Raw genomic sequence first — 24676 nt, 5'->3', positions numbered from 1 at the left:
GGAGGGAGGTGGATGGGGAGTGGAAAAGGAGAACAGCCAAAGAAGGGGAAAAGACTGGTGGCAATAGCAGAGTGGAGCACAAGAAGGGTGGGGGATGTGAACTGGGAGGAAGTTATGAGACAGAGAGGCAGAAACTGTTGGATGGAGGGTGCGGGGACAGTACATTAGCTTAGATTGTGGCGTAGATTATTTCCAGAGTGGAGAATGTTTTGTAAAGATAACCCCAATCTGCACAGTTCAGAGTAGCTGGTTGGGGAGGGGAGGATCCAGGTGGTCCACATTTTGAAGCAACCACTGATATTAAGCATCTTATGATCAGATGCATGTTGTGCCACAGGATGGTGCACTTACTTCTTGGCCACAGCTTGGCAGTGGCCATTCATTCTGGTGGACAGCTGGTTGATAGTCATACCAATATAAAAAGTGTGCTATGTTTGCAGCAAAGCTGATGTATGATGGAACAGCTTTCACAGATGGCCCAGGCTCTGATGGGCTAAGATAAGCCTGTGGCATGAGGTTGTGATTGGGAATGGCATAGGGATGGACAGAAAGTTGCAGAGGTAGGGAGGGTGATAGAACACCACGTTAGGAGGAGTGGGAAGGATCTTGGGTAGGATGTCACTAATTTCAGGGCATGATGATAGATAATCAGAGTCCTGACGAAGGATTTAGTTCAGTTGTAGCTGGTGTTTGAGGTTGGTGAGAGGATTGGGAGGGAGGAGGGGAGGAGGGGGGGGCATATGACATGGAAAATCTGTTTGTAAACTAGGTGTGGGATATAGTGCCTGTCTTTGAAGACCTTTATGAGACATTCAGCATACTGGGCCACGGAGCTCTTATCACTGCAAATATGCTACCCCCAGGTGGTAAGGCTGCATAAGAGAGATTTTTTGGTGTGAAAGGGATGGCAGCTGTCAAAATGCAAGTACTGTTGGTGGTTGGTGCATTTAATCTGGACTGAGGTGTGGATGAAGTCATCAGAGAGGAGTTCAACATCTAGAAAGGTGGCACACTGGGTTGAGGACGACCAGATGAAGCAGATTGGAGAGGACATTTTGAGGCTGTGAAGGAATGAAGATAGGGTGTCTTGGCCCTGCGGATAGCATCAACGGACCTGAACCAGACCAGGGATTTGGGGTTTGTCATACATCAGCTCTCCTGCAACCACAGCACAGCTTTTCATATTTGTCTATAGGGTTAATGGCCACTGGGAAACTGCGGCCAAGAACAAAGGGGACCACCCTGTGACACAACCTGCAGCCGAACATAAATGCTTGATCTGAATGGCTGTTTGAAAAACTGGGCCATCTCGATCCTCCCCTCCATCACCAGCTTTTCTGAATTGTGCAGTTGGGAGTTTTCCTTATGAAATCATCCTGGCCTCAACCTAAGGTAATCTACTGTCCCCACACCCTCCACCAAATACTTTCTGCCCCCTCTGTCCTATCACCTCCCAATTCACATCCCCCAAACCCCCCCCCCCCCCCTCCCACTGCCACCCCCTGCTCCACTCACTGTCCTCTGCTCTCTGCCAACACCACCGGTCTTTTCCTCTTTTCTGATGCCCTCCTTTTCCTTTCCCAGTTACTGCCATCCCTCCCTCCTCCACAGCCCCCTGACGCCGTATCAGGCTGTCTTGTCTGATCACAATCTAGTCCCTGCATGCTCTGCTGGACAGTGCTGACTCCCCTCCTGCCACCCCTATTTTCTATCCCTACACCTTCCCAAACCCACTTCAGATCTCAAGGCAAATATATTTTCAACTTACTTCTAGTTGCAGTGTGCTCAAGGAAAGGTTATTTACATCAAAACATTGCAGCAGAATAATAATAATTTCAAATAGAGTACATACAAAAAACCTGTAAGTGAAATAGAGGCAGACGTAATGAAATGCATGATATCAGTACCATTCATTAAAGACTGTATGATACTGGTATTTATTAAGTTAGCCATAAATCAAGATAAATAATAAGTAAATATATTTAAAAACAAAGATGATGTGACTTACCATACGAAAGTGCTGGCAGGTCGATAGAAACACAAACAGTAAGGGTTGCAGCCAGAGATGGGAACTTTAAGTGTGAGGCCTTTGGGGGTAATGCCAAATGTCAGACAAGCCTGAGAAAATAGAATATGGGAGCGTAATCTGGCTAGGGCAAAGGCATGTTTGCGGAGGGAATGTAAATAAAACTTAATGGGGTCGTTGTGGGGGTGTTGTGAGGGTGACATGGTATTAGAAGGTGGAAAGTGTACCATGATCAGCAAACTAAAATATGTTGGGCTGTACAATGGATTGCAGCTTACTGTTCATATGGCTAAGCAAATAGAACATAGCACCAACTAATAAATGTAATGCCAGTAAAATGAAAAATCTTGGCAGGGGGCTACATCACCACCAACTAAAACAATGCAAAAAATGGTGTTAGCATATGTAGTTTTCAGAAGCCTCAGTAACAATGAATTCAAAGTTGATAATGTATGAAGAGTACAGTATACAAAAGAAATTTTGTTTTACACCCTTTTCACTGTTTCCAACAAAATAATTTGAATATGCTAGATATACAGGTTGGCAATGGCTGTTTGTTCAGTGTCTACCTAGTCTACTGCAGCTTCCTTCAAACATGCATGAATGTTGGAAAGAACAGGCACCACTGACATTCTACAGCCATATTAAATCAACAAAATATAAATTTGTACTGCTTAAGGTTCTGTCAAACAGGGAGCAGGCTGCACATGCAGGCAGCTGCTGTGGCCTCTGTGTTCCATGCTGTGGCACTGTCCCGGTCAAACAGGAGATGCGCACCTACACTAGACTACCCTCGCCCGCAATGGGTAAATGGGTAGTGGGCAGGTTGTGTTTTTCTAGAGAGACCTCAGCGGGCAAGTGCTGACAAGATGGTGGAAGAAGCGAAAGACTTAGTACATGCAAATGTACTTCTGTACAATATACAACACATTCATTATAAAAATGTGATAAAGAAAGGCTGGAACATGAAAGGAAATAGGTACATGTCTAAATTAAAAAGGAATTTTCTTTCTTTGTAAGTAAATGCATTGTTGCATTATATACTGGTTACAGTATTAGATGAATATTGTAATTTAAAATATAGTTCAGTTGAAATTGTAATATGCTTATGCAAACTAGTGGTGACATTGTAGTATAATTTAAGCTACAAACACATCCTTTATAACAGGTGTGAAGATATTGTCACTTCACAACTTATTACTAAGGAACAGTTCAGAAAATGGTCTTGCAAAGCATAAGCAGAGCCACACGATGCATGTTTGAGAAATCATTAGTTGAAACTTCCTGGCAGATTAAAACTGTGTGCCCGAACGAGACTCGAACTCGGGACCTTTGCCTTTCACGGGCAAGTGCTCTACCATCTGAGCTACCGAAGCACGACTCACGCCCGGTACTCACAGCTTTATTTCTGCCAGTATCTCGTCTCCTACCTTCCAAACTTTACAGAAGCTCTCCTGCTTAGTTCTGCAAGGTTTGCAGGAGAGCTTCTGTAAAGTTTGGAAGGTAGGAGACGAGATACTGGCAGAAATAAAGCTGTGAGTACCGGGCGTGAGTCGTGCTTCGGTAGCTCAGATGGTAGAGCACTTGCCCGCGAAAGGCAAAGGTCCCGAGTTCGAGTCTCAGTCGGGCACACAGTTTTAATCTGCCAGGAAGTTTCATATAAGCGCATACTTCGCTGCAGAGTGAAAATCTCATTCTGGAAAGCATTAGTTCATTTGTCACCAGGCTGTTCCTCTCTGTCAATAGATATGCAGTTTGTCTATGAAGTTCCTAGACAACATGCTGTTTTGACAACAGCTTTTGCAGTATCAATTTGTATGTCTGTAGATCTTAAAAAGAGTTGCCACTTTTGAGCGAATATACCAAAAGCATTTTCCATCACAGATGACCCTTGCATACAGTATTTGTCTGTTTATTGATAATTGCCTTCTAAGGCTCCTGATTCGGGTTAAGGAGGAATCAGACATATCTGAAATTAAAACCCTCTATCACCAGTCAGCAAATGAAGGAAGGGCGTGTTTGTTCATGGCAATGGTTTTGGAGACAAAACACATCAGCCATGTATGAATTCATGGAAAAAACACAGTTTAAAAAATTTTGATGTCAGTGTATCTGTCAGAGCTGCCCGCACCAATAGCAAAAAAACTGTAATCGTGGTCAGCAACTTCAAGCACGACAACTGAAAAAAAAGTAACAAAAATGATTTGAGTCATTGTTTTTAGGACACTTCATCTCAACATGATTCTCATCTATGCTACCAACGCAGTTAGGAAACTGCCATCATTCCATGAAGCCTTATCTCAGTTTTCTTCCATATTTCTTATGTTGGTTGTCATAAATACAGTGGTTGTAAAACTTTGTTCAGTTTGTCATCAGAACTGTGACTTACTGCACAGCAGCTGACAATCGCAATGAGCACAGCTCAATAACTGGATCGCTGCATCCTGCCTGTGCTCTGTTGGAGAACAGCCAACCACAGTGGGTAACAGTGCATTCTGACCATGCAGGTAGCCCATACTTTGTTTGACTGAGCCTTTCATGTGAGTAGTTGCCAGGCTAACCATGCACTCCTCCCAGATCAACCCAAACTTCCATGTGCCACAGTGTCCATGTCCCATTCTCACATACACACATATTCTTACAATTCCTGTGCAGGGAGAGGGAGTGGTATTCCCATCACTTTGCCTTGCTGTGGCATGAACATGAACACCACGACAAATGGAAGTTTGGGTCACTCCAAGAAGTGTGCACGGAGAGCCACAGTCATTAAGGCAACCACTTGCATTAAGCAGGAAACCTGGTTTCAAGTTCCAACTGGCACAAATTTTCATCTGTCACTACCCATTTGTACAGCTGGTGTATAGTCATATTCACAATTTGCGAATACATTTTGTTAATTTAATACGGCTTTAGATTGTTGGCATATCCTGTAAACTGACTCATTTCACATAATTCCAATAAAAGAATCATTCAAATGATCTATGGAACATGTAACTAACCAACTAATTAACTAGCATGCATGTCTGGAGGACCTGGTATTAGACTACAGACACAGAAATCCAAACATTGCCAAGCTTTTTTTCATGCCATACCAAGGAAAAACATTGAGAATAATAATGTCTCTCCCTGTGCAGGAATCACAGGAATAGGTGTGAGCATGAGATGTGGACACAGTGACATATGGAAGTCTGGATTGGTCTGCGAGCATGTACGCACAGCCAAAGTGGTTACGATGACCACATGCACTTAGCAAGAAATCAGGAATCGAGCCGCGGTCTGGTGCAAATTTTCATCTGTCACTAATCAATTGCACAGCTGGTCATAATCGTATTCACAATACATTTCATTAGTCTATTAGATGTACACTTACATATCCCTTCCTTCCTTCAGTATAAAAACATTTTATAGCAGATGTGGTGGTGTGTTCACACTAATGAAAAATTAGTTACAAAGCATTGGAAAACAGAAAAAGGAAAGGAAAACAGACAACAAATTGGTTAACTCTCAGAATTACAATACATATCTGAAAAATCACTCTTTAAACTGAGTGAATACTTCTGTCGTCTTATTATGTGCGCTATTATGATTCAAATTAGCCATACACTAAAATAAACTTAAAGTAGTGATGGCATTCCTCTTCTACTAAACGTAACTAATAAATTTTTAACATATACATACCATCTGATTCTGAGACATTTCCTGACCATTTATGGGTTTTAAACACATGTACCTCTAGAATTGTCATGTCACCCACAAATTCAAACTCTATTACTCCTACATGTTCCAAATCTATTGCTGTCAATCCACTTTCTTCTTGCAATTCTCTGAAATTTTGAAAAGGTATCAAATCACCAAACAATCTGGTAAACCAGAAAGTACTTGCAGTATCTCTATTGATATTACAGGGTCTCCCTTGATGAGAACTTGTAATTGTCTTCCACAAAACAAGCCACCACACCATTCCACCAAAAGTAATGAAAGTTTTACATTAGACACGAGTTGATTAGTATATTTTCAGTGTAAGGCTAGTTTTGCTCTCTGACAGTCATATGCAACAGCTTGTTCTATCATCCATCAACAGGGTACACTGGTGAATAAAAATATTACTATCTTTTTGACCTGAATTAATCAGTAAAGCTTTAATCTGACCAAAAGTAACAGGGTATCTATTAATAGACATTAATAAGGGGTGTGTCCTCCCCTTGCCTCTATGATAGCTTGAACTCTGCTGGAGACACCTTTAATGAGGTACATGTATGAATGATTGCCGATTCCTTCTCCAGAGCTGAAACCATAGAAATTAGTAATGGTAGCAGCAAAGTTGACATGCTAACTCATCCTGAAGTCGTTCCACTGTCTTCAGGTCAGAACTCTGGATACACAAATGTTATTATCCATAAATCATTGCCCCATTGATGCAGATAAATGACAGGGTGCATTGTTATGCTGATACAAACAACTGTCACCTCCAAACTGTTTCTCTATTATATGCAGTACATACTGCTGTAAAATGAGTTCATATTCTTCTGCATTTAGCATTTTTCTAAGAACAATAACAAGATCATATCCTGAGTATGTCAAATGCCCCCAAACCATAGCACCACCTTTGCCTAATCTATACTCTTCTGTTGGACTGTGTAGTGGATCATAAATGGTAAAAAGCTTTGATTCAGGTGCAGCGAATAATTAATGCCGAGAGTAGTATAAACTGCCTGCAAGAATTGGACATTCCAAGCTACGGACGTATCTCTCTGGGATAAGTAACCAAAGATGTATATTTGAGAACTCTGTGTGAAGTGATTACAGAGATCGGATGTGTATTACGTTGGAGAGATTTCGCTATTGTTGTGCAACGCCATTAAGCTCCATTGTGAATGTTTAGTTAGTCGATGGCACAAGAAACAAACGCAAGAAAATAATACACGTTCAAGGTGTGTATTTTTCATTTTTTAAAAGATCTGACAAACATTCTTCAGCTATCACGTGACGTATGATTGATCGGAGGTGCAGTGTGGAATGATACTGCAAGCCTGCATCTTTTCATGGTCAATACTGTTCGAAAGAATATCTCAGAAGCAATAAAGTTTTTGTTGATAAAAAAGTTAGACACATCAATCCATACACATCATATAACATAGCACCTAGTTGTGCCGAACAATCTTCATAGCGAAATAAACATTTTACAGATTTCAGGTGGAGCAGTTCCGACATGGAGTATCAGCGAGATCGACACTGCAGGACATAAATCTAGCTCTCCCGTGGTATTTAAAACCAAAGACTTCTTTAGCTTTTAGAAAGAAACATTCCACATGGGAAAAACCTATTAAAAAACAAAGATGCTGTGACTTACCAAACGAGAAAGCGCTGGTAGATACACACAATAAAAAACACACAAACATATACACAAATTTCAAGCTTTCGCAACCCACGATTGCTTCATCAGGAGAGAGGGAAAGACGAAAGGATGTGGGTTTTAAGGGAGAGGGTAAGGAGTCGTTCCAATCCCGGGAGCGGAAAGACTTAACTTAGGGGGGAAAAGGGACAGGTATACACTCGCACACACACACATATCCATCCGCACATATACAGACACAGGCAGAAATATGTAAAGGCAAAGAGATTGGGCAGAGATGTCAGTCGAGGCGGAAGTACAGAGGCAAAGATGTTGTTGAGTGACAAGTGATGTACGAGGGACGGCAACTTGAAATTAGCGGAGGTTGAGGCCTGGTGGGTAACGGGAAGAGAGGATATATTGAAGGGCAAGTTCCCATTTCTGGAGTTTTGATAGGTTGGTGTCAGTGGGAAGTATCCAGGTAACCCGGACGGTGTAACACTGCGCCAAGATGTGCTGGCCGTGCACCAAGGCATGTTTAGCCATAGGGTGATCCTCATTACCAACAAAGACTGTCTGCCTGTGTCCGTTCATGCGAATGGACAGTTTGTTGCTGGTCATTCCCACATAGAAGGCTTCAAAGTGTAGGCATATCAGCTGGTAAATCACATGGGTGCTTTCACACGTGGCTCCGCCTTTGATCATGTACACCTTCCGCGTTACAGGACTGGAGTATGTGGTGGTGGGAGGGTGCATGGGACAGGTTTTACACCGGGGGCGGTTACAAGGGTAGGAGCCAGAGGGTAGGGAAGGTGGTTTGGGGATTTCATAGGGATGAACCAAGAGGTTACGAAGGTTAGGTGGACGGCGGAAAGACACTCTTGGTGGAGTGGGGAGGATTTCATGAAGGATGGATCTCATTTCAGGGCAGGATTTGAGGAAGTCGTATCCCTGCTGGAGAGCCACATTCAGAGTCTGATCCAGTCCCAGAAAGTATCCTGTCACAAGTGGGGCACTTTTGGGGTTCTCCTGCGGGAGGTTCTGGGTTTGAGGGGATGAGGAAGTGGCTCTAGCTATTTGCTTCTGTACCAGGTCGGGAGGGTAGTTGCGGGATGTGAAAGCTGTTTTCAGGCTCCTGCTACACCACTGTACACATATCACCTTGAATAATGGTATTATTTAGCGTCACTTTTTGGCCCAACTACATCTACATCCATACTCCACAAGCCACCTAAAGGCGTGTGGCGAAGGGTACCCTGAGTACCTCTATCGGTTCTGCCTTCTATTCCAGTCTCGTATTGTTCGTGGAAAGAAGGATTGTCAGTATGCCTCTGTGTGGGCTCTAATCTCTCTGATTTTATCCTCATGGTCTCTTCGCAAGATATACGAAGGAGGGAGCAATATACTGCTTGACTCTTCGGTGAAGGTATGTTCTCGAAACTTTAACAAAAGCCTGTACCGAGCTACTGAGCGTCTCTCCTGCAGAGTCTTCCATTGGAGTTTATCTATCATCTCCGTAACGCTTTCGCGAATACTAAATGATACTGTAACAAAGTGCGCTGCTCTCCGTTGGATCTTCTCTCTCTCTTTTATCAACCCTATGTGGTATGGATCCCACACTGCTGAGCAGTATTCAAGCAGTGGGCGAACAAGCGTACTGTAACCTACTTCCTTTGTTTTCGGATTGCATTTCCTTCGGATTCTTCCAATGAATCTCAGTCTAGCATCTGCTTTACCAACAATCAACTTTATATGATCATTCCATTTTAAATCACTCCTAATGCGTACTCCCAGATAATTTATTGAATTAACTGCTTCCAGTTGCTGACCTGCTATATTGTAGCTAAATGATAAGGGATCTTTCTTTCTATGTATTCGCAGCACATTACACTTGTCTACATTGAGATTCAATTGCCATTCCCTCCACCATGCGTCAATTCGCTGCAGATCCTCCTGCATTTCAGTACAACGCATGGCAAATTCTCTTAGCTACTCTTCTACGTATGTTATCAAAAATCACATTCCTACTCATTTTAACTATGCACTTATTTATTCCATAATGTCCATATTCTGATTAATGTAGCAAAACCAATAAACCACATGCCGAGATGGAAATCACGGTTCCCATTCTACAACACCTAATTTCTATCTTTGGAACAGTACATTCCGATAGATGTGTAGCGACCGCTACTCACGTCAACTGCTGTGCCCGCACACGTTAGTTCCGTTTGCGCCTTCCATAGATACAGTTGTGTCGTGAATTCAGTGACTGCACGGCAACAAATGAATGGCATAAACCGCCAAGTTTGAATCTGCCACCTGGAGCGCTGAATAATGTTGTTGCCTACTCCTTAGAGTTATAACTTTTGTTTTTAAGTTTATTCTGTTCCTTGGTTACTGTTTTGTTGTTTACAAGTTACCTATGGCAACTGTGCTTCTTTTCTGTAATACCAAGTAATAAACCATTGAAGCACATTCTCAGCACATGTTTGAATATTTATTAAGTACGGGTAGCTCTACATGACGAAAATATACCCCATCAGATGCAATAATATTGAGCAACAACTGGGCACTGAGCGTTTTCAAGGTAGTTTTTCGTCAGTCTCAAATTATCACCTTGATTCTATTCACTTCTCATACTTTTCTTAATGCGCCTTCCTCTTATTTGTTCCATGAACATGAGCATATGAACTACATTTCAATCAGTATTTAGGTCTCTTGGGAACTGACAACTCTGAGCTTCTCTTTAGTCCATTTGCTACCACATTTTCTTCCCTCTGGATGCAATAAATTTCAATGCCAAACTGCTGCAAGTATATTGTCCATCTCATGAACCTTGTGTGCCTCTACTTACATATTCTCAAGAACATGAGGACCTTATGATCAATGTAAACGATGACACGCTATCCAAGCAAATAGTGCTTGAAATTTTTGGCAAACAAACATTACAGTAAATGCTTCCTCCTCTGAAATATTCTTTATCTCGCAGATCTTTTCTTCAAATTTTTCTCAATCTAATTAGATACACCTTCGAATTCTTTAATCTTAGTGCCAAATTTGGCATACTGCTCTACATATTCCTTTCGCCTCCTGGTCCTCATTGGTAACTCCAACTTCATCCTCTGTGTCTTTAGTTGGTCCAAGAAACAGTACTGCAGGTGGCATGTCTCCCATCATCAATAAGACTCAGCACTTGCTGAAATCCATCTTACCCTGAAAGAACTGTGACAAGAGATCAGGTTCTACTTGTATGAGGGCATGCTGAAAAGTAATGCCTCCAATTTTATTATGTGAAAACTCTTAAAGCTATCTAAATGAAACAAATTTATTTCTCAACACAGTCACTCCAATGGTGAACACCTTTCTCCCAATGGCAGACCATTTGGTTGATACCGACACTGTAGAACGTTTGACTACTGCTTGCACGACTTCATCAGCATCAAAGTGAAGTCCTCAAAGGTGTTCTTTAAGTTTTGAAAAAAGTTGAAAATTGTATGGGGGCCAAGTTGATAGCAGTGAACCCAAGTGTCTGACTGCTGTAGATGTCACAGCACTCATGTGTATGTTGACTTCATCGTGCTGAAGAAGAGGGTGCTCCATGTGTGGATGGACTCTTCAAATTCGAAACTCGATTACAGGTTGCCGTTTCCCACACACCGACATAGTTATATTACACGCTGCCATGTTACACACCATAATTCAGAACTCTCTAACGGTAGAGGGTTGCAACTTTCATCAGCGAAGTGGGAAAGTAGACCGAGTAATATGCATGACATGTAACACATCTCTTATTTCCGGAGATAGCCAGGCCTAATATTTACCAGGTTTCGTAATTTTGCCAATGGCTTCAACTACATGCAAGCCAGTTACGGGCACCACAACTAATGTTTTCTTATTTGGGATGAATTCCAGAAATACATGCAAACACCTACAAGCCACCCATACAGTCTCTATCAGACAATGAGTTGGCATTCCAGGCAATGGCTAGAGTGTGATACTGGACCCCTCCTGACATCTTGGTTGTGATGACGGACTGATACATAGCACGCCCATGATCTACATTAGGTTGACAGGTGATAATCTGGTTGTGAGCTGGCTAAGCCAACAAATGTGACTGCCATACAAAGGCTGTCGTAACAGATTGACCTGCAGTGTAGCCTAATTATGCTCATGCCATATTTAAACACTTCACAGTAAATTCAGAAAATATGTATTAGATAACTGACATGACTCTGATGAGTATTTTGAAGAATATTATTTTTATCACACATAAACTTTGAAAAATGCAAGGGAGAATCCACTGTGTAAGTTTTACCCAGAAACCTTCATTTCTACCACAGGGTAAATAGCTCTGTTACATGTAGAAATCACATTTTCTTTCTCTAAAAAAGATCATTTATATTATTTTGTCTATGACAGTGTTCTGCATCAGTACTAAGTACATTTGTATTTACTATGGTGTCTTCCACATTTTCTCCCATTACATTATTCATCTTGTCCACAAACACAAACTGAACCAACTGCAGGCATGTCCACATTCAGTTTGGGAATGGTGTGAACATGTCCTGCAAGTCTGCTGCAGTGTGCTGCTAGAGCTGCACTTTCTGTAGAATACTTTTTCACTGACGTCAGACCATCTACTAGCCTCTTAATTATTTCTGTTACTTTGGTTGTGTTCCTAGCACCTTTGCTTAAAACTGCTCCCCATCATAACTTGTGCTCCCCTGTTACCAGTAATAACTGTTACTAGTGTAATATTTTTTGCTCAACTTCACACTATCTATCAAAACTTCATTACCATCATAGATAAATGAACCTATTTATTCTTTTTCCCCCTCTATACTGCCAGTTATTGTGTCTCAGTCAGTGGTTTCACATACAGTGTACTTACAACTTTCTGATTTATCAGTTTTTTACAGTCCATTATTCACCATTTGTCAAGAAGTTCTGAGACTGATTTTATTCCTGCCCTATAACCAATGTAACACAGTAACTACAGTGGCAGCTTGAATAAAGAACTGCAGAAAGCTGATGTGCATTCGACAAGTCATTTGTGAGCAGGCAGTGTTAAGCAGTGGACGCGCAACCGTAGTGTGTCAACACTGTCATGTCACAAATCGCAATGGAGCAATGAACTGAACATCTCTAACTCGTGAGTTCAAGACATTCTCCAGTATGTTTTGAAGAAGAGAAAAGTGTATGTGAAATCTGTCTCACAAATCTTGACTCACAAATGAACAACAAGGAAGTGTGGACACCTGCTATGACTTGACTGAGATTAAAAATGTGGTGAATTCTTTTCGGAAAAAATTTTCATGGGTAACGAGACCTGGTATTATCAGTTTTTTTTTGTTTTTTTTTTTTTTTTTTTTTTTTTTTTTTTTTTTTTTTTTTGTGGTTTTAGGGCGCACAACTTCAATTGTCATTAGCGCACTGGTATTATCAGTAAGAACCTATCACAAAACTACAAAGTACACAATGGATCTCTGATGGTTCACCAAAAGACTGAAGAAGGTGCATCTAGTTTCACATAGCATAAACATCCTGTGTGCTGTACTCAAGTGGGGAGGGATTATGTAGAAGTGTTAAAACCACCATCTTCCCTCCTCTATATTTTTTATTAATGAAGTCTCAAAACTTTTTGGATTGACAAGGTATATGACTTCTTAACTTTTCTACTGACCCTAGCCTCTAGGTTTATGGCATTTTCTACTTTGTCTATAGGATTGATTCTTGGTGGGTCCATATTAGCTATTTCCCCAGCTTTTATGCTAGCGTATGCTTACTTCCAACCTTATTTACACCTGTGTCTTTTAAGTCAGTGACAAGTTTTCCTTTGTCCTTGTGTCAGCATGGCTTTCAATATTCTTGAATGTTTGCACTTTTCTAACCCCAACTCACCTTAGATGTGCACACCTTCATGGTTGGTCAATCGCCTCCTGACATCCTAGAGGAACAGTGTGTTGTAATCTTCCTCAGCCCCATCCACAATAGCCTCTTTTCCATTTGTGTACCTCCAAGTGTTGCACATTTAGTTATCACACTGCCTGTTTCCCTGTGCCAGTCTATTACCGTGTTAATGCTGCACCTCAGTTACATGCTCAAAATACTCGATAAACCTATCAATCTTATCCCTAGGTGCCGAAACTATTCATTTATGCCATGGCAACTTATTTGCAAGACCCACAATTTATAAGTTCAGATTTCACTTTTTGTCTAAATGCCTGGACACCCATTTGTATGCAAAACTCTTTTGCAGAGTGTTGTCCTGGATTAAACTTTGCTCCTATGCAGAAATCTTGCACAAAATTGTTTTGTTTGTTAGTAGGCTAATATTCATTCAAAAACTCTGTTTTAAATTCCACAAGAGTACTGCACTTTAACAAAACCTTGGCTGGTCCTTGTAATGCACCTCCAGCTAAACGTCTGCAAATAAATGAAATTCTCTCATGTTCTGACCACACTCGTGGCAATAAATATTTGAAGACTATTGGAGTTCTGTCAAAGGAATGGCTTGCTGGTTGGGAACTCTTGGTTCAGGAAAAGGGAGAGCCATAAGATTACCTGGTACAGTCAAGACTTAAAGAGAAAGTCGATAGTTGACTACTTCCTGTATGATAGTGAGACGAACAGGACCATCATTGACATTAAGGTATTACCATCAGAGGCCTTGGATAGCGACCACCATTTGCTGGTAATGAACCTGAGAGGGACTAAGGATAATAAAGGGACAGAAAACCAGGAAAGACGTATAAGGGTATGGAAGCTGAAGGAGGAAGAAAGCAGGCTACAGTACCTACAAGTAGTAAAGAAAAGCATCCCAAAGGATGAACCAAAAATGGTAGAAGAGAAATGGGGTAGATTCAAGGGAACATTGATATGTGCGGTGGAAGCAATATGTGGGAGGACAAGCAACAAAAAGAGATGGAAGAAACACCCTGGTGGAATGATAAAACAAAGGATATAGTACAAATGAAGAATAGAGCCTTTAGAGTATGGTTCAAGAGGAGAACAGTAGAGACAAGGGAAGAGTATCAGGCAAGACAGAAAGAAGCAAAAAGAGTGGTGGCGGAAGAAAGAAGAAAGTGGATGGAACAGTGGACCAGAATGATGGAGTAAGATAGTGAAGGTTCAAAAAAGGCATTATAAGGTATGATTAAAAGTAGGAGGAAGAACAGTACGACAGATTATGCTTGAATAGTGAACAAAAGTGGACAAGTTGTAGAGAATAAGGAGGAACTCAAGAAGATGTGGAAGGAATATTTTGAAGAACTCCTGAACCCGAATGGGGACCTGGATGAGGAACAAGCAGAGGAGAAAATAAGGAGGAACAGCAAATAAAAAAGACCTTACATGGGGAGAAGTGTAAGAGGCTATGAGCAAGATAAAGGGAGGGAAGTCACCAGGTCTGGATGAGCTAAGTGTAGAGATGGTGAGAGCAGCAGGAGAGCTGGGGATACAATGGCTATATCAAGTAATGAAAATTAAGTGGAGACAGAAAATGATCCCAGAAGACTGAAAAAAAAACAGAATAATGGTCCCTATCTATAAGAAGGGAAATAGAAAAGAGTGCAAGAACTATTGGGGAGGGATAACATTGATGAGTCATTGTGCAAAGATTTTTGAGAAAATTTTGGAAGCACAAATTTGGGCAAAATTAAGAAGGAAGAATGAGGGAAGAGCAACATGGCTTCAGAACAGGAAGGTCCACAGTGGGTCTAATTTTGCTGTATGACAACTACAGGAACAGTGCTATGAATATGAAATAGATCTACTAATGACCTTCATGGACGTTGAAAAAGCACATGATAGTGTACATAGAAGCAAAGTGTGGAAAGCCCTGGAGAACAGAGGAATAGCAAAACAGATTATCTGGAGGATAAGGGAAATGTACCATCGAAGTGTGAACTGTGTGAAAGTGGGAGGAGAGAGATCAGCCTGGATTGAACTGAAGAATGGCTTGAGACAGTGAAGTGTACTTTCACCATTACTCTTCATTGTAGTGATGGAGGATATAATGAGTACAGTAGCACAAGTAATTGGTGAAAGGAAAATGAAAGCTATGGTGTTTGCAGATGATCTGATGATTTGGGGGAATAAGGAGGAGGAAGTACAAGAGCAGTTGGACATATGGGAATGAACAGTACAAGAATATGGGATGAAATCAAGTATAAGTAAGAGTGAGATGATTATCACAACAAGAAAGAAGGAGAGAGGAACGACTGGAATAACAACTAGTGAGGAACGATACTGAGGAGAGGGAGAGTTTCAAGTACTAGGAAACCTGATACAGGAAGATGGAAAAAAGACGGAGAAATAAATGAGTGGGGGAGAAAAGCAGAAGCATTTCAGAAGAGTGTCAGAAGCCTGATATGGAGTAAGGATATACCCCAAATCAGTAAAAAGGTTATATAACGGTCATACTATGTTCCAATCTTGACATATGCATCAGAAAAGAGATACCGTCAAGCCTAGACGAAGTACCAGACAAGTTTTGAAACAGGTGTTATGATCGATAAACATTGTGTTTCACGAAAGGTAGATACATAAAATTCTGCTAAAGCTGTTGGTATATTTCAACACAACATTTTATTCAATATTACTGACCAAATCTGCCTGCTTATTCACCTTCAAGTGAAAATTTACTGGATGTTCATAAGTACGCAACATTAAGGGATCATACATTGTATCACAAAAGAAACAAGCCATCAGAGAATTCACCAAGAACATTGGAATTTTGTACACCATACAAAAATGCAGTCCCAAGATAAAGCCCTCCAAAGATGACACTGCGTATACCATTTTGAAGATGTGAATTTTGGAAAAAAATTTAAAATGCTGTATCTCTCGAACAGTTTTAGATATATTTTTTTTTTTTTTATTATTATTATTATTTGGAAGATAATTGCTTTATGATTACAAAGAAATCTTCTATGTGGACTTATCTGTCAAAGGTCTTTTACTATAGCATTCTGGACTTTTTTTGTAATTTATAGAAAAAAACTTTTTTCAAAAATGCCATTCCATAAAAATTTGATTTTTTTCCTGTTGATTAGTACCATATAGTTCTACATTCCCTGAAAAGGAGAGCTTCCACTTTTAGGCTGAACAGGTTTTATAAACAACTGAAATTTTTGCCATCCATAAAACCTGTTTTATTACCACACTATCACATAACATGCTCATAAAAATCAAAACCTAGCCTTATTTAACATAATTTTAGTTTTGAAAGATGACTAAGAGACTCATTTTTCAAGCATTTTAAATGGTTCCAAAATGTACATGAAAGGTCCAAAGACTTAAAGGTTTCAATTTATACAACTGATTAATGGAAAATCTCATATGAGATGTGAAACAAATACTAACAAAGAGATAGAGGGGCTGGCCAGTACTTACCTCGGCTCAGTACAGCCGATAGATACACATAAAACAGAACCGAAAATTTACGTTCCTAGCTTTCGGAACAAATGTTCCTTCATCGGGGAGGAGTAACTTTTAAGGTGAGCCCTTTAGGGGTAATTCCAAAGGTTAAGCAGGACCGGAGGAAAAGTATGTGGGATTGCAGTTTGGCTACGGTGAATGCATGTTTCCGGAATGAATGTAAATAATGTGGTATAGGATTAGGGTACATAGTGGGTAACTGGTGGGTAGGGAAATTAAATAACTAAAGTTGAAATAGTAATCATAAGAAGGAATATCCTTCATTGTTTTGTCCCTTTTGTTAGCTATCACTTAGGTCTGTTATCTTAACACTTTCTCTTCTTCAGTGTTTTATATTTACATAAATAAATATTTTCGTCACCAACTGTGCTGGTTTCATCTTCCTCCTATTATCTTGTTCCGTTTATAGTCCTGTTCTCTTTTTTATTTATTGATTTATTTATTCAACATTCCATAGTTTTAACGTTCGTTATCCGCTGTTTTCCAGCCAACAATCTCTTCCACACCTACCAGTATCATCCATTTCCGTCGATTTCTTGTTGCTGCCGATATTTTTGTGCCATTGGCTATCTTTCTCTGCCACAAGAACATTTCTGCACCACCCGCGATCTCTTTTGCGGCACGCGCGATCTTTTTTTTCGCCACTCGCTATCTCTGTTTTTAAGCAACGTGTGTTCTTTTCCCCTGATCTGGACATACTTGCTTGGTCTGGTCAACTTTTTCCGTATTTTTCTTATTTAGTGGTCTTCCTTTGGTATTGAACGTTACCAACACAATTTCTTTCTTTCTCGTCCTTCCCTCCGCATTTTATTCCTTCTTATGATTACTATTTCAACTTTAGTTATTTAATTTCCCTACCCACCAGTTACCCACTATGTACCCTAATCCTATACCACATTATTTACATTCATTCCGGAAACATGCATTCACCGTAGCCAAACTGCAATCCCACATACTTTTCCTCCGGTCCTGCTTAACCTTTGGAATTACCCCTAAAGGGCTCACCTTAAAAGTTCCCCTCCTCCCCGATGAAGGAACATTTGTTCCGAAAGCTAGAAACGTAAATTTTCGGTTCTGTTTTATGTGTATCTATTGGATGTACTTAGCTGAGGTAAGTACTGGCCAGCCCCTCTATCTCTTTGTTAGTATTTGTTTCAATTTATACAACTTCTGTCGACTCTGTTTTGTACTGAAATCAGCCAGCCAATGAACTAAAAACGTGTTCCACTGCTTCAGATCTCCCTTTGATATAGTGTGATGCCTTCCTGTTGAACCAATAGGAATTGGAGCACTTAACAATCTTCAAAACATTGTGAACAGGAAGTAAGCACTGATGGCGTTGTTGTTGTCCTTCAGATGGAAACCTATATCCAGCAGCTGGTCCATGTGGTAGCATAAAGTTCACTACAATTTCGTTTAACTCATAACTGGTGTCTATAATCTCTGCAATCCATCAATCACGATCATACACATACACCACAAACATCCCCCTTCTCAGGTTGTGAATCTGAATATTATCCTGCTGTTTCTGAGGTGTTGGCCCAAACAAATGAAATTTCTTCTTTCTTGCTCTTTAAAGTGCATGCAATATGAGTTTGCCCATCACTTTTGAGTCCAAAAAGTGTCTTCTGAATTCCTTTCACAGGCGTAGTTTGTTTGGTCCATTCTTCCTTCTTCTGCTCACGGAATGCTTTGATTTCCTCTTTGGACAAAAGAATGAGGGCTGTGGATGTCTAAGATTTCACAAATCTCGCAAAATCCTCAGCATTCTGAATCGCAGCTGTATTTGGTCTGGAAAGATTATGTTTTGTAGCATGGTACTTCAGCAGGCCTCCTACACCATCACAAGGCCCCTTCCTGTGAAAAGTAGTGCTGTATACCCAATCAGTTGGCACAAGTGACTTACTCAATTCAAACAGCTGGTAATGATTTTTAAAATGACTAGGAGCATCATCAGAAATAATGATGATCTTCTCTGCCCCTGTTTGCAATTGAAGAAATTTGCACATTGCTAGCAAGGCATGTGCCGAGTCATGTCCTGTGTCATCACTTATAACTGTAACATTTGTGGTCTTGTTTTGAAAATACATCACACCAGCAAAAACTGAAACCTGATCATTACTCGAATGATGCCCTTGTAGTTCCTGTGGGAGAATTAAAGACCAGTTCTCAGTAAAATCACAGTGAAGCACTAAACATAGTTCTTCAGCCTGTACATACCCTTTCACTTCTGCTAGGTGGTGGTGGTGGTGGTGGAATTTCTTCAGATGCTTGTGTGTTATTGATTTCACTGACCATTTACCAAGCTCATCAATGAAATTGTCAAAGGCAACAGTTTCCTTAATTAGTTTATTTTCCTCCCATGTCGCATATGTAATTTCTGCAGAGTTATCTGCTGCATCTTCCCAGCCAAGTGTCTGTAAAGACAATCCTCCATTTCCAGGGCAGTCATCACAGTCTTGAAAGAAACCAGTCTCTCGCTTTACGTCACAGACTACTAATGACTTCACGTGCCCAACCTAGATGTCATATGTCACGTGCTCCAGTAAGTTCTCCAAAGTTACCACAGAAAGTTCAAAATTTGCTCAGTACACACATTAACAGACATCTCTAGGTGGTTGTGGAACTACGCACAGAGGTCATAGTGCATAAAATTTTATCTTCCAATATGTGAAGTTATATAGTTGCTCTTATAAACTGCAAAAGTTTCTTTAATACTGTGAGTAATGTACCTCTTCACTTTCACAAATTTTTGACCTTCAACTGTTACAGTTATAGTGTCTTTTTTGTAGGCACTCTGGTGAGAACAGACCCATTTATCTTCCAGATAAAATGACTGCAATATTTTAACTTGAGCTGCTTCTACAGGATGACCATAATAGGGATCTGGTCTTTCAAAGACTACTTTTACAGACCTCACATTTCTTGATATGTCTACCATGTACTTTGATACTGATGGAATGTGGTTCAAAATTGTTTTCTTTGAAAACGTCTCTGGAATAATAGTTAAAACTTGCACCTTTTCACTGTAGGATGTACAATATCAAACAACTGACTTGATAATTGTGAAAAATTCCTGGCAAAAGGTGGAAGAGTGCTTTGATTAATTTTCTTCTGAAGATGGAATTTCTACCTTGAAGAATGTGGTCAGTTTCGCTGTATTGTATTCATCCATAGCTTTAGCAATTTCTATGTGTTGTCTTGATGCATAGAGCTTATAACTCGACTTCACTGACCACAGTTTCTTAACATAACTAACATCTACCTCTGTAGTTGACTGATTCAGGGTATTTAGTTCTTTCTCTATTGATACAAAATCTGCATCATCTGCACCATGGGAGGCTTCATTTTGTTCATATACTACCATTGTCATTATTATGTCAAAAAACATTTAGAACACAAAAATTCATCACTGGAAACATCTTCACTTTAAAACAGAGTCTTCAAATGACAACACTTATACTCAACCTGAACAAAGTCTGTTTTTTTGTTTGTCTTATATCACTCTTTTACGGATATGCAAACAGTCAGCACACTTCACTCTCCTGTGGTCCCAGTCAGAAGATATTTCAAACAGTCCTGTTCACAAAACACAATGCAACTGTGTCAACTGGCAAATTCCTCACAAAAACGCAGAACTCACTGGATGGTCTCAGATTTCTTAGAAGTTTCTTCCGTAAACAAATTAGCACTGAACCACTACAACACAGAAACCTGCAATGAACAACCACATCAAAGAAACTGACAAGAAACTACAACAAAGTGTAAGAAATATTTGCAACAAAGAATGTGATAAGAAATAACTGTAACAAAGACAATAGAAATAAACATTGTAGCAAAGAAATTAGTAAGAAACAATTTCAGTGAAGACATACATTAGCCTTGAAAGCTAAACAAAATGATTTTTTAAAATGAAACCTGTCCAACTTAGAAAGTGGGGGCTTTCCTTTACAGAGAATATAGTACTACATAGTACTAATTGACAGGGAAAAATCTAACTTTTCTGGATTGGCATTTCTGAATTTTTTTTTCTGTAAGTTATAAAAAAATTCAAAAGGCGACAGTAAAAGAACTGTTACAGAGATAGAGCATATTAAAATTTTTCCGAAATTCACATCTTCAAAATAGTGTTCACAGTGTCATCTTTGGAGGCCTGTACCTTGGAGCAGGAATTTTTTTGGAGAAAGGAAAAAAATACATGTTTCTTACTTACTTTTGAAGTGATATGGATTATGCCTTAAAGTGCACATTCATATGTCCAGATTCACAATGACTTAGGCCCTACCTGGTATTAAGCTTTTCAGTGTGGTTTTCAGGATACCAATCTTCTTGGAGCACAACAACTGTATTATACCATGTTTAGTTCTTTATTATGGCACAAAGCCACATGTGCCAGAAGATGAAAATGTGCACTTGAAATTCAGTGAACAGTTGAAACTAGCAAATAGCACGGAACACTTTGTTTCAAGTAAATTGATTGCCTCGTGGAAATGAATAATAAAGACCACATTTCTTTAGTAAACTGACAAAAATAACTTCATTGTTTTGCAATAAAAATAACTTCATTGTTTTGCAATAAAAATAACTTCATTGTTTTGCAAGGTGACTGATGTTTGAGTGTCAATAACCTGGAAATAAAATCAGAAAACTGTAACTGACAACATGTTTTAGTGTTGAATAACTATGTGAAAGTATTTTAATTCACTGGGTAGCTCCCAACTATAGAAATTGTTGTGTTTTCGTTTGACGTGAGAGCTGGAAATGAAGAGAAAACAGCTATATCATGAAACGCATGTATGGGTCACATGGAGCTACTTATGCAGCTAACAACCACACTACAAGTAGCCAGAAGCAGGAGAAGGCACTGCTTGTACACGACTTCAGCTCTGGGCATGTGCATGAGCCCGCTGGCAATTGCTCAAACAAACCTCATTTAAACAGTTGTGGCTTCACACTCATCAAAAGCAGTTTGTTGTTACAAAGATAGCATAGTCTTTGCCCTAAAGCCTCTGACACATTTTGATGTCGTATTGTTTTGTTGTTGTAAAGGGAGCTGCATTTTATTTGCAATTTATGTTTTATTTTGGTGTTTTCCCTCATTTATGTTTTATCGCTGCAGTATTATTCTGCAGTAGATTATCAGTTGTTACCACCAAAATCCAAAAATTCACCTGAAAACTAAAACAACGAAAAATCCACGGAATCCTAAAAAATTCTCCAGTTTTTCCCGGAACATATACACCATGTAGGTTTTTTAACAGCAGGTTCGAAGAACATGCAAATGTTATGGAAATGCTTCGGGAACTCAAATGGGAATCCCCGGAGGGGAGGCAACATTCTTTTCAAGGAACACTAGTGATAAAATTTAGAGAACCAGCTATTGAAGCTGACTGCATTAGAGTCCTACTGCTGCCAACATATGTTTTGTGTAAGGACCATGAAGATAAGATATGAGAAATTATGACTCATTCAGAAGCATGCAGACAGTTGTTTTTCTCTGCTCTATCCACAAATGGAGCAGAAAAGAAATGACTAGTAATGGTACAGGGTACCCTCCACCATGCACCGTACAGTGACTTGCATAGTATGTATGTAGATGTAGATTCATTATACACCCACATCCTCCTCTCTGCAGTTCCCTTTTCCTTGTATCTTGCTCATCTAGTTCACTCCTCAACATCAATAGGTCCCTCTCATTATTCTTCCTGCCTGCACCAGTGTGAGCTCATCAAAACCACACACCCACTTCCCATCTCCTTTCTCCCCTTGCCCACTGACAGAACCCCTCACCCAAGTCTAGCTGCAGTGCTGATACACTGTAGTCAACAAGAAAGATGATGCATTGTAGGTGTACATGTACGTACGTATACTTCTTAGTTCCGTAAAAGGATTTGTCCGAAAGCTCAGCAAAGTTCTCTGTCTTGTTTATGTGCCTATCAGCAACTCTACTATACGATGAGTTGTTTTACTGTTTCCGCTATTTATATTCCTCCACAGACTTTCTATTGCCAAAATTGCTGCTTTCAGTTGCAAAAATTTCTGTATCTGGACCCCATATAAATGAGCAAGCAGTCGTAAGTTCAACAACAGATAAGCATAAGAAAAATTAACAATTAATATGTTTTCATGATATTTTATTGTGTGTGTCATAACTGTAGCATTCCGATGTTTGTTGTGATAGTATATTTTTGGTATAGCTGAGGTACTCCTTGGACATTGTATGTGGATCCTAACTGTTAACGAAAACTGCACCTTTTACAACAAGAATTTATGCTGACAGCCAGAAACATTTATAGAGTAGAATATAAAAGAATAATTTGGTAGTTCTGCTCCTAATAGGCCATCTTGTGACTTTCATTTATAGAAATGGAAGTAGCTGTCCTGGTGTTCTATGGGACATTAAGCAATACAGTTATCCATTGAAGAATCAATTCCATTTGTTATGAAAATTATTTTTCATCATGCCGCTGAATTCATGAAAGAAGTACCTGTGAAGAAGAGGAAACAGGGTAATGAAACCAATTACAAGGCAGGGTAAAGCCACACTAATTCACTGAAGCACTTATAGAATTAGAAAACACACTAAAAACTAATGGCACCTTTCAGCATAAGGTTTATAAATCTCAGACATAAACTTAAGTTTTCAAAACCACGGTTTTTACCTTGCAGCAGCACACTGTATTGTTTCACCAGGTTCAACTTTCCCTCCAAAGCCATTCCACTTCCCTTTTCCAAATCCTCTCTTCTTTAATCCTAACAGAATTTCTCTGTCTCTCTGTACTATTACCAAAGTAAGCAGCTTACGAAACATCAGCTGTAAAAAAGAAAAATTTTCACCCTAAATTTCAAGACTACTTAGTATACACAGACAGACAACTCATATGACAGATCTGTGAAAGGAATGAACAGCTAGCCTCAAATTACATACGATACAGAGAAGAGATCAGAAGCACTCATCTTTACAATTTATTTTTTATTTTCTCACAAGACAGGGGTTTCTATTTTTTATTCAGTTGGTATACATCTTACGTATACATTTGTAAAATATGAGGTTCATTCAAATGAAACCTGGTCAGTGCGTCTACCTTTGCGTTACACGTAAGGTGGCACCACGTAACTGTTGGTACGGTGGCGCCGTGTGCCCATCGTTTGATGTTGCACAGCACCAGTGTGGTTTCATGCCGAAGAGAAGGTGGTCACACAAGTTATCGTCCACTACCGAACGTGGAGGCGAGTAAGCAGGAAAAACGAGGAGTGATTCGATTTTTGGTGGCGGAGGGAGTTGGAGGCCGTGAAATGTTTCGAGGATCAAGGCTGTGTATGGTGAGTACAGTCTGAGTCGTTCAAGTGTTGTGGAGTGGCGCAAACGATTCCTTGAGAAGCGCGAGTCACTGGAAGACAATGCTTGTCCTGAACACGTTCATCATGTCATCACACCTGAAATGGTTGCGGAAGTGAATGATTCAGTCTTGGACAACAGCACAATCAATCACCGTGGATGAGATCCATCGGTTACTGGGTATTAGCATTGGCACTGCCCACACCATAATGCATCAACACCTGAACTTTCGAAAAATCTGTGCACAGTGGGCTCCCCACCAACTGACTGCCAAATAGCGCAATACTTGAATGGCAGTGTCTTTGAGTCATCTGCAACATTATCATGAGGAGGAATATAGCTTCCTGTTGCATGCTGTCACAGGTAACGAAATGTGGTGTCACCATTTTGAACTGAAAAGCAAACATCAGAACAAGCAGTGGAAACATGTAACTTCACGGCCTCCAAAGAAATCAAAGGCTGTGCACACCAGTTCTGGTAAGGTCATGATGTCCTCCTTTTTTAACCACAAGGACTCACTGCTTGTCAAGATCCTGGA

The 24676-nt window shown here is 40.0% G+C and overlaps 1 protein-coding gene across 6 annotated transcripts in view; it reads right to left on the bottom strand.

Annotated features, from left to right (window-relative positions):
- The window catches only part of LOC126457805 (oxidized purine nucleoside triphosphate hydrolase-like), a 167269-nt gene that overhangs the window by 121596 nt on the left and 20997 nt on the right, over positions 1-24676 (bottom strand). For all 6 annotated transcript variants that reach the window (XM_050094413.1, XM_050094418.1, XM_050094416.1 and 3 more), the window contains 2 exons: positions 23462-23613; positions 5705-5850 (listed from right to left, as the gene is read on the bottom strand). In XM_050094413.1, the coding sequence (XP_049950370.1) occupies positions 5705-5850; positions 23462-23610 (295 nt within the window). In that variant the 5' untranslated portion in view covers positions 23611-23613. The remainder of the gene's footprint in view (positions 1-5704; positions 5851-23461; positions 23614-24676) is intronic.

The sequence above is a fragment of the Schistocerca serialis genome, chromosome 2, assembly GCF_023864345.2.
Source record: "Schistocerca serialis cubense isolate TAMUIC-IGC-003099 chromosome 2, iqSchSeri2.2, whole genome shotgun sequence".
NCBI classification, from domain to species: domain Eukaryota; kingdom Metazoa; phylum Arthropoda; class Insecta; order Orthoptera; family Acrididae; genus Schistocerca; species Schistocerca serialis.
This window is presented reverse-complemented; position numbering and strand designations above follow the sequence as displayed.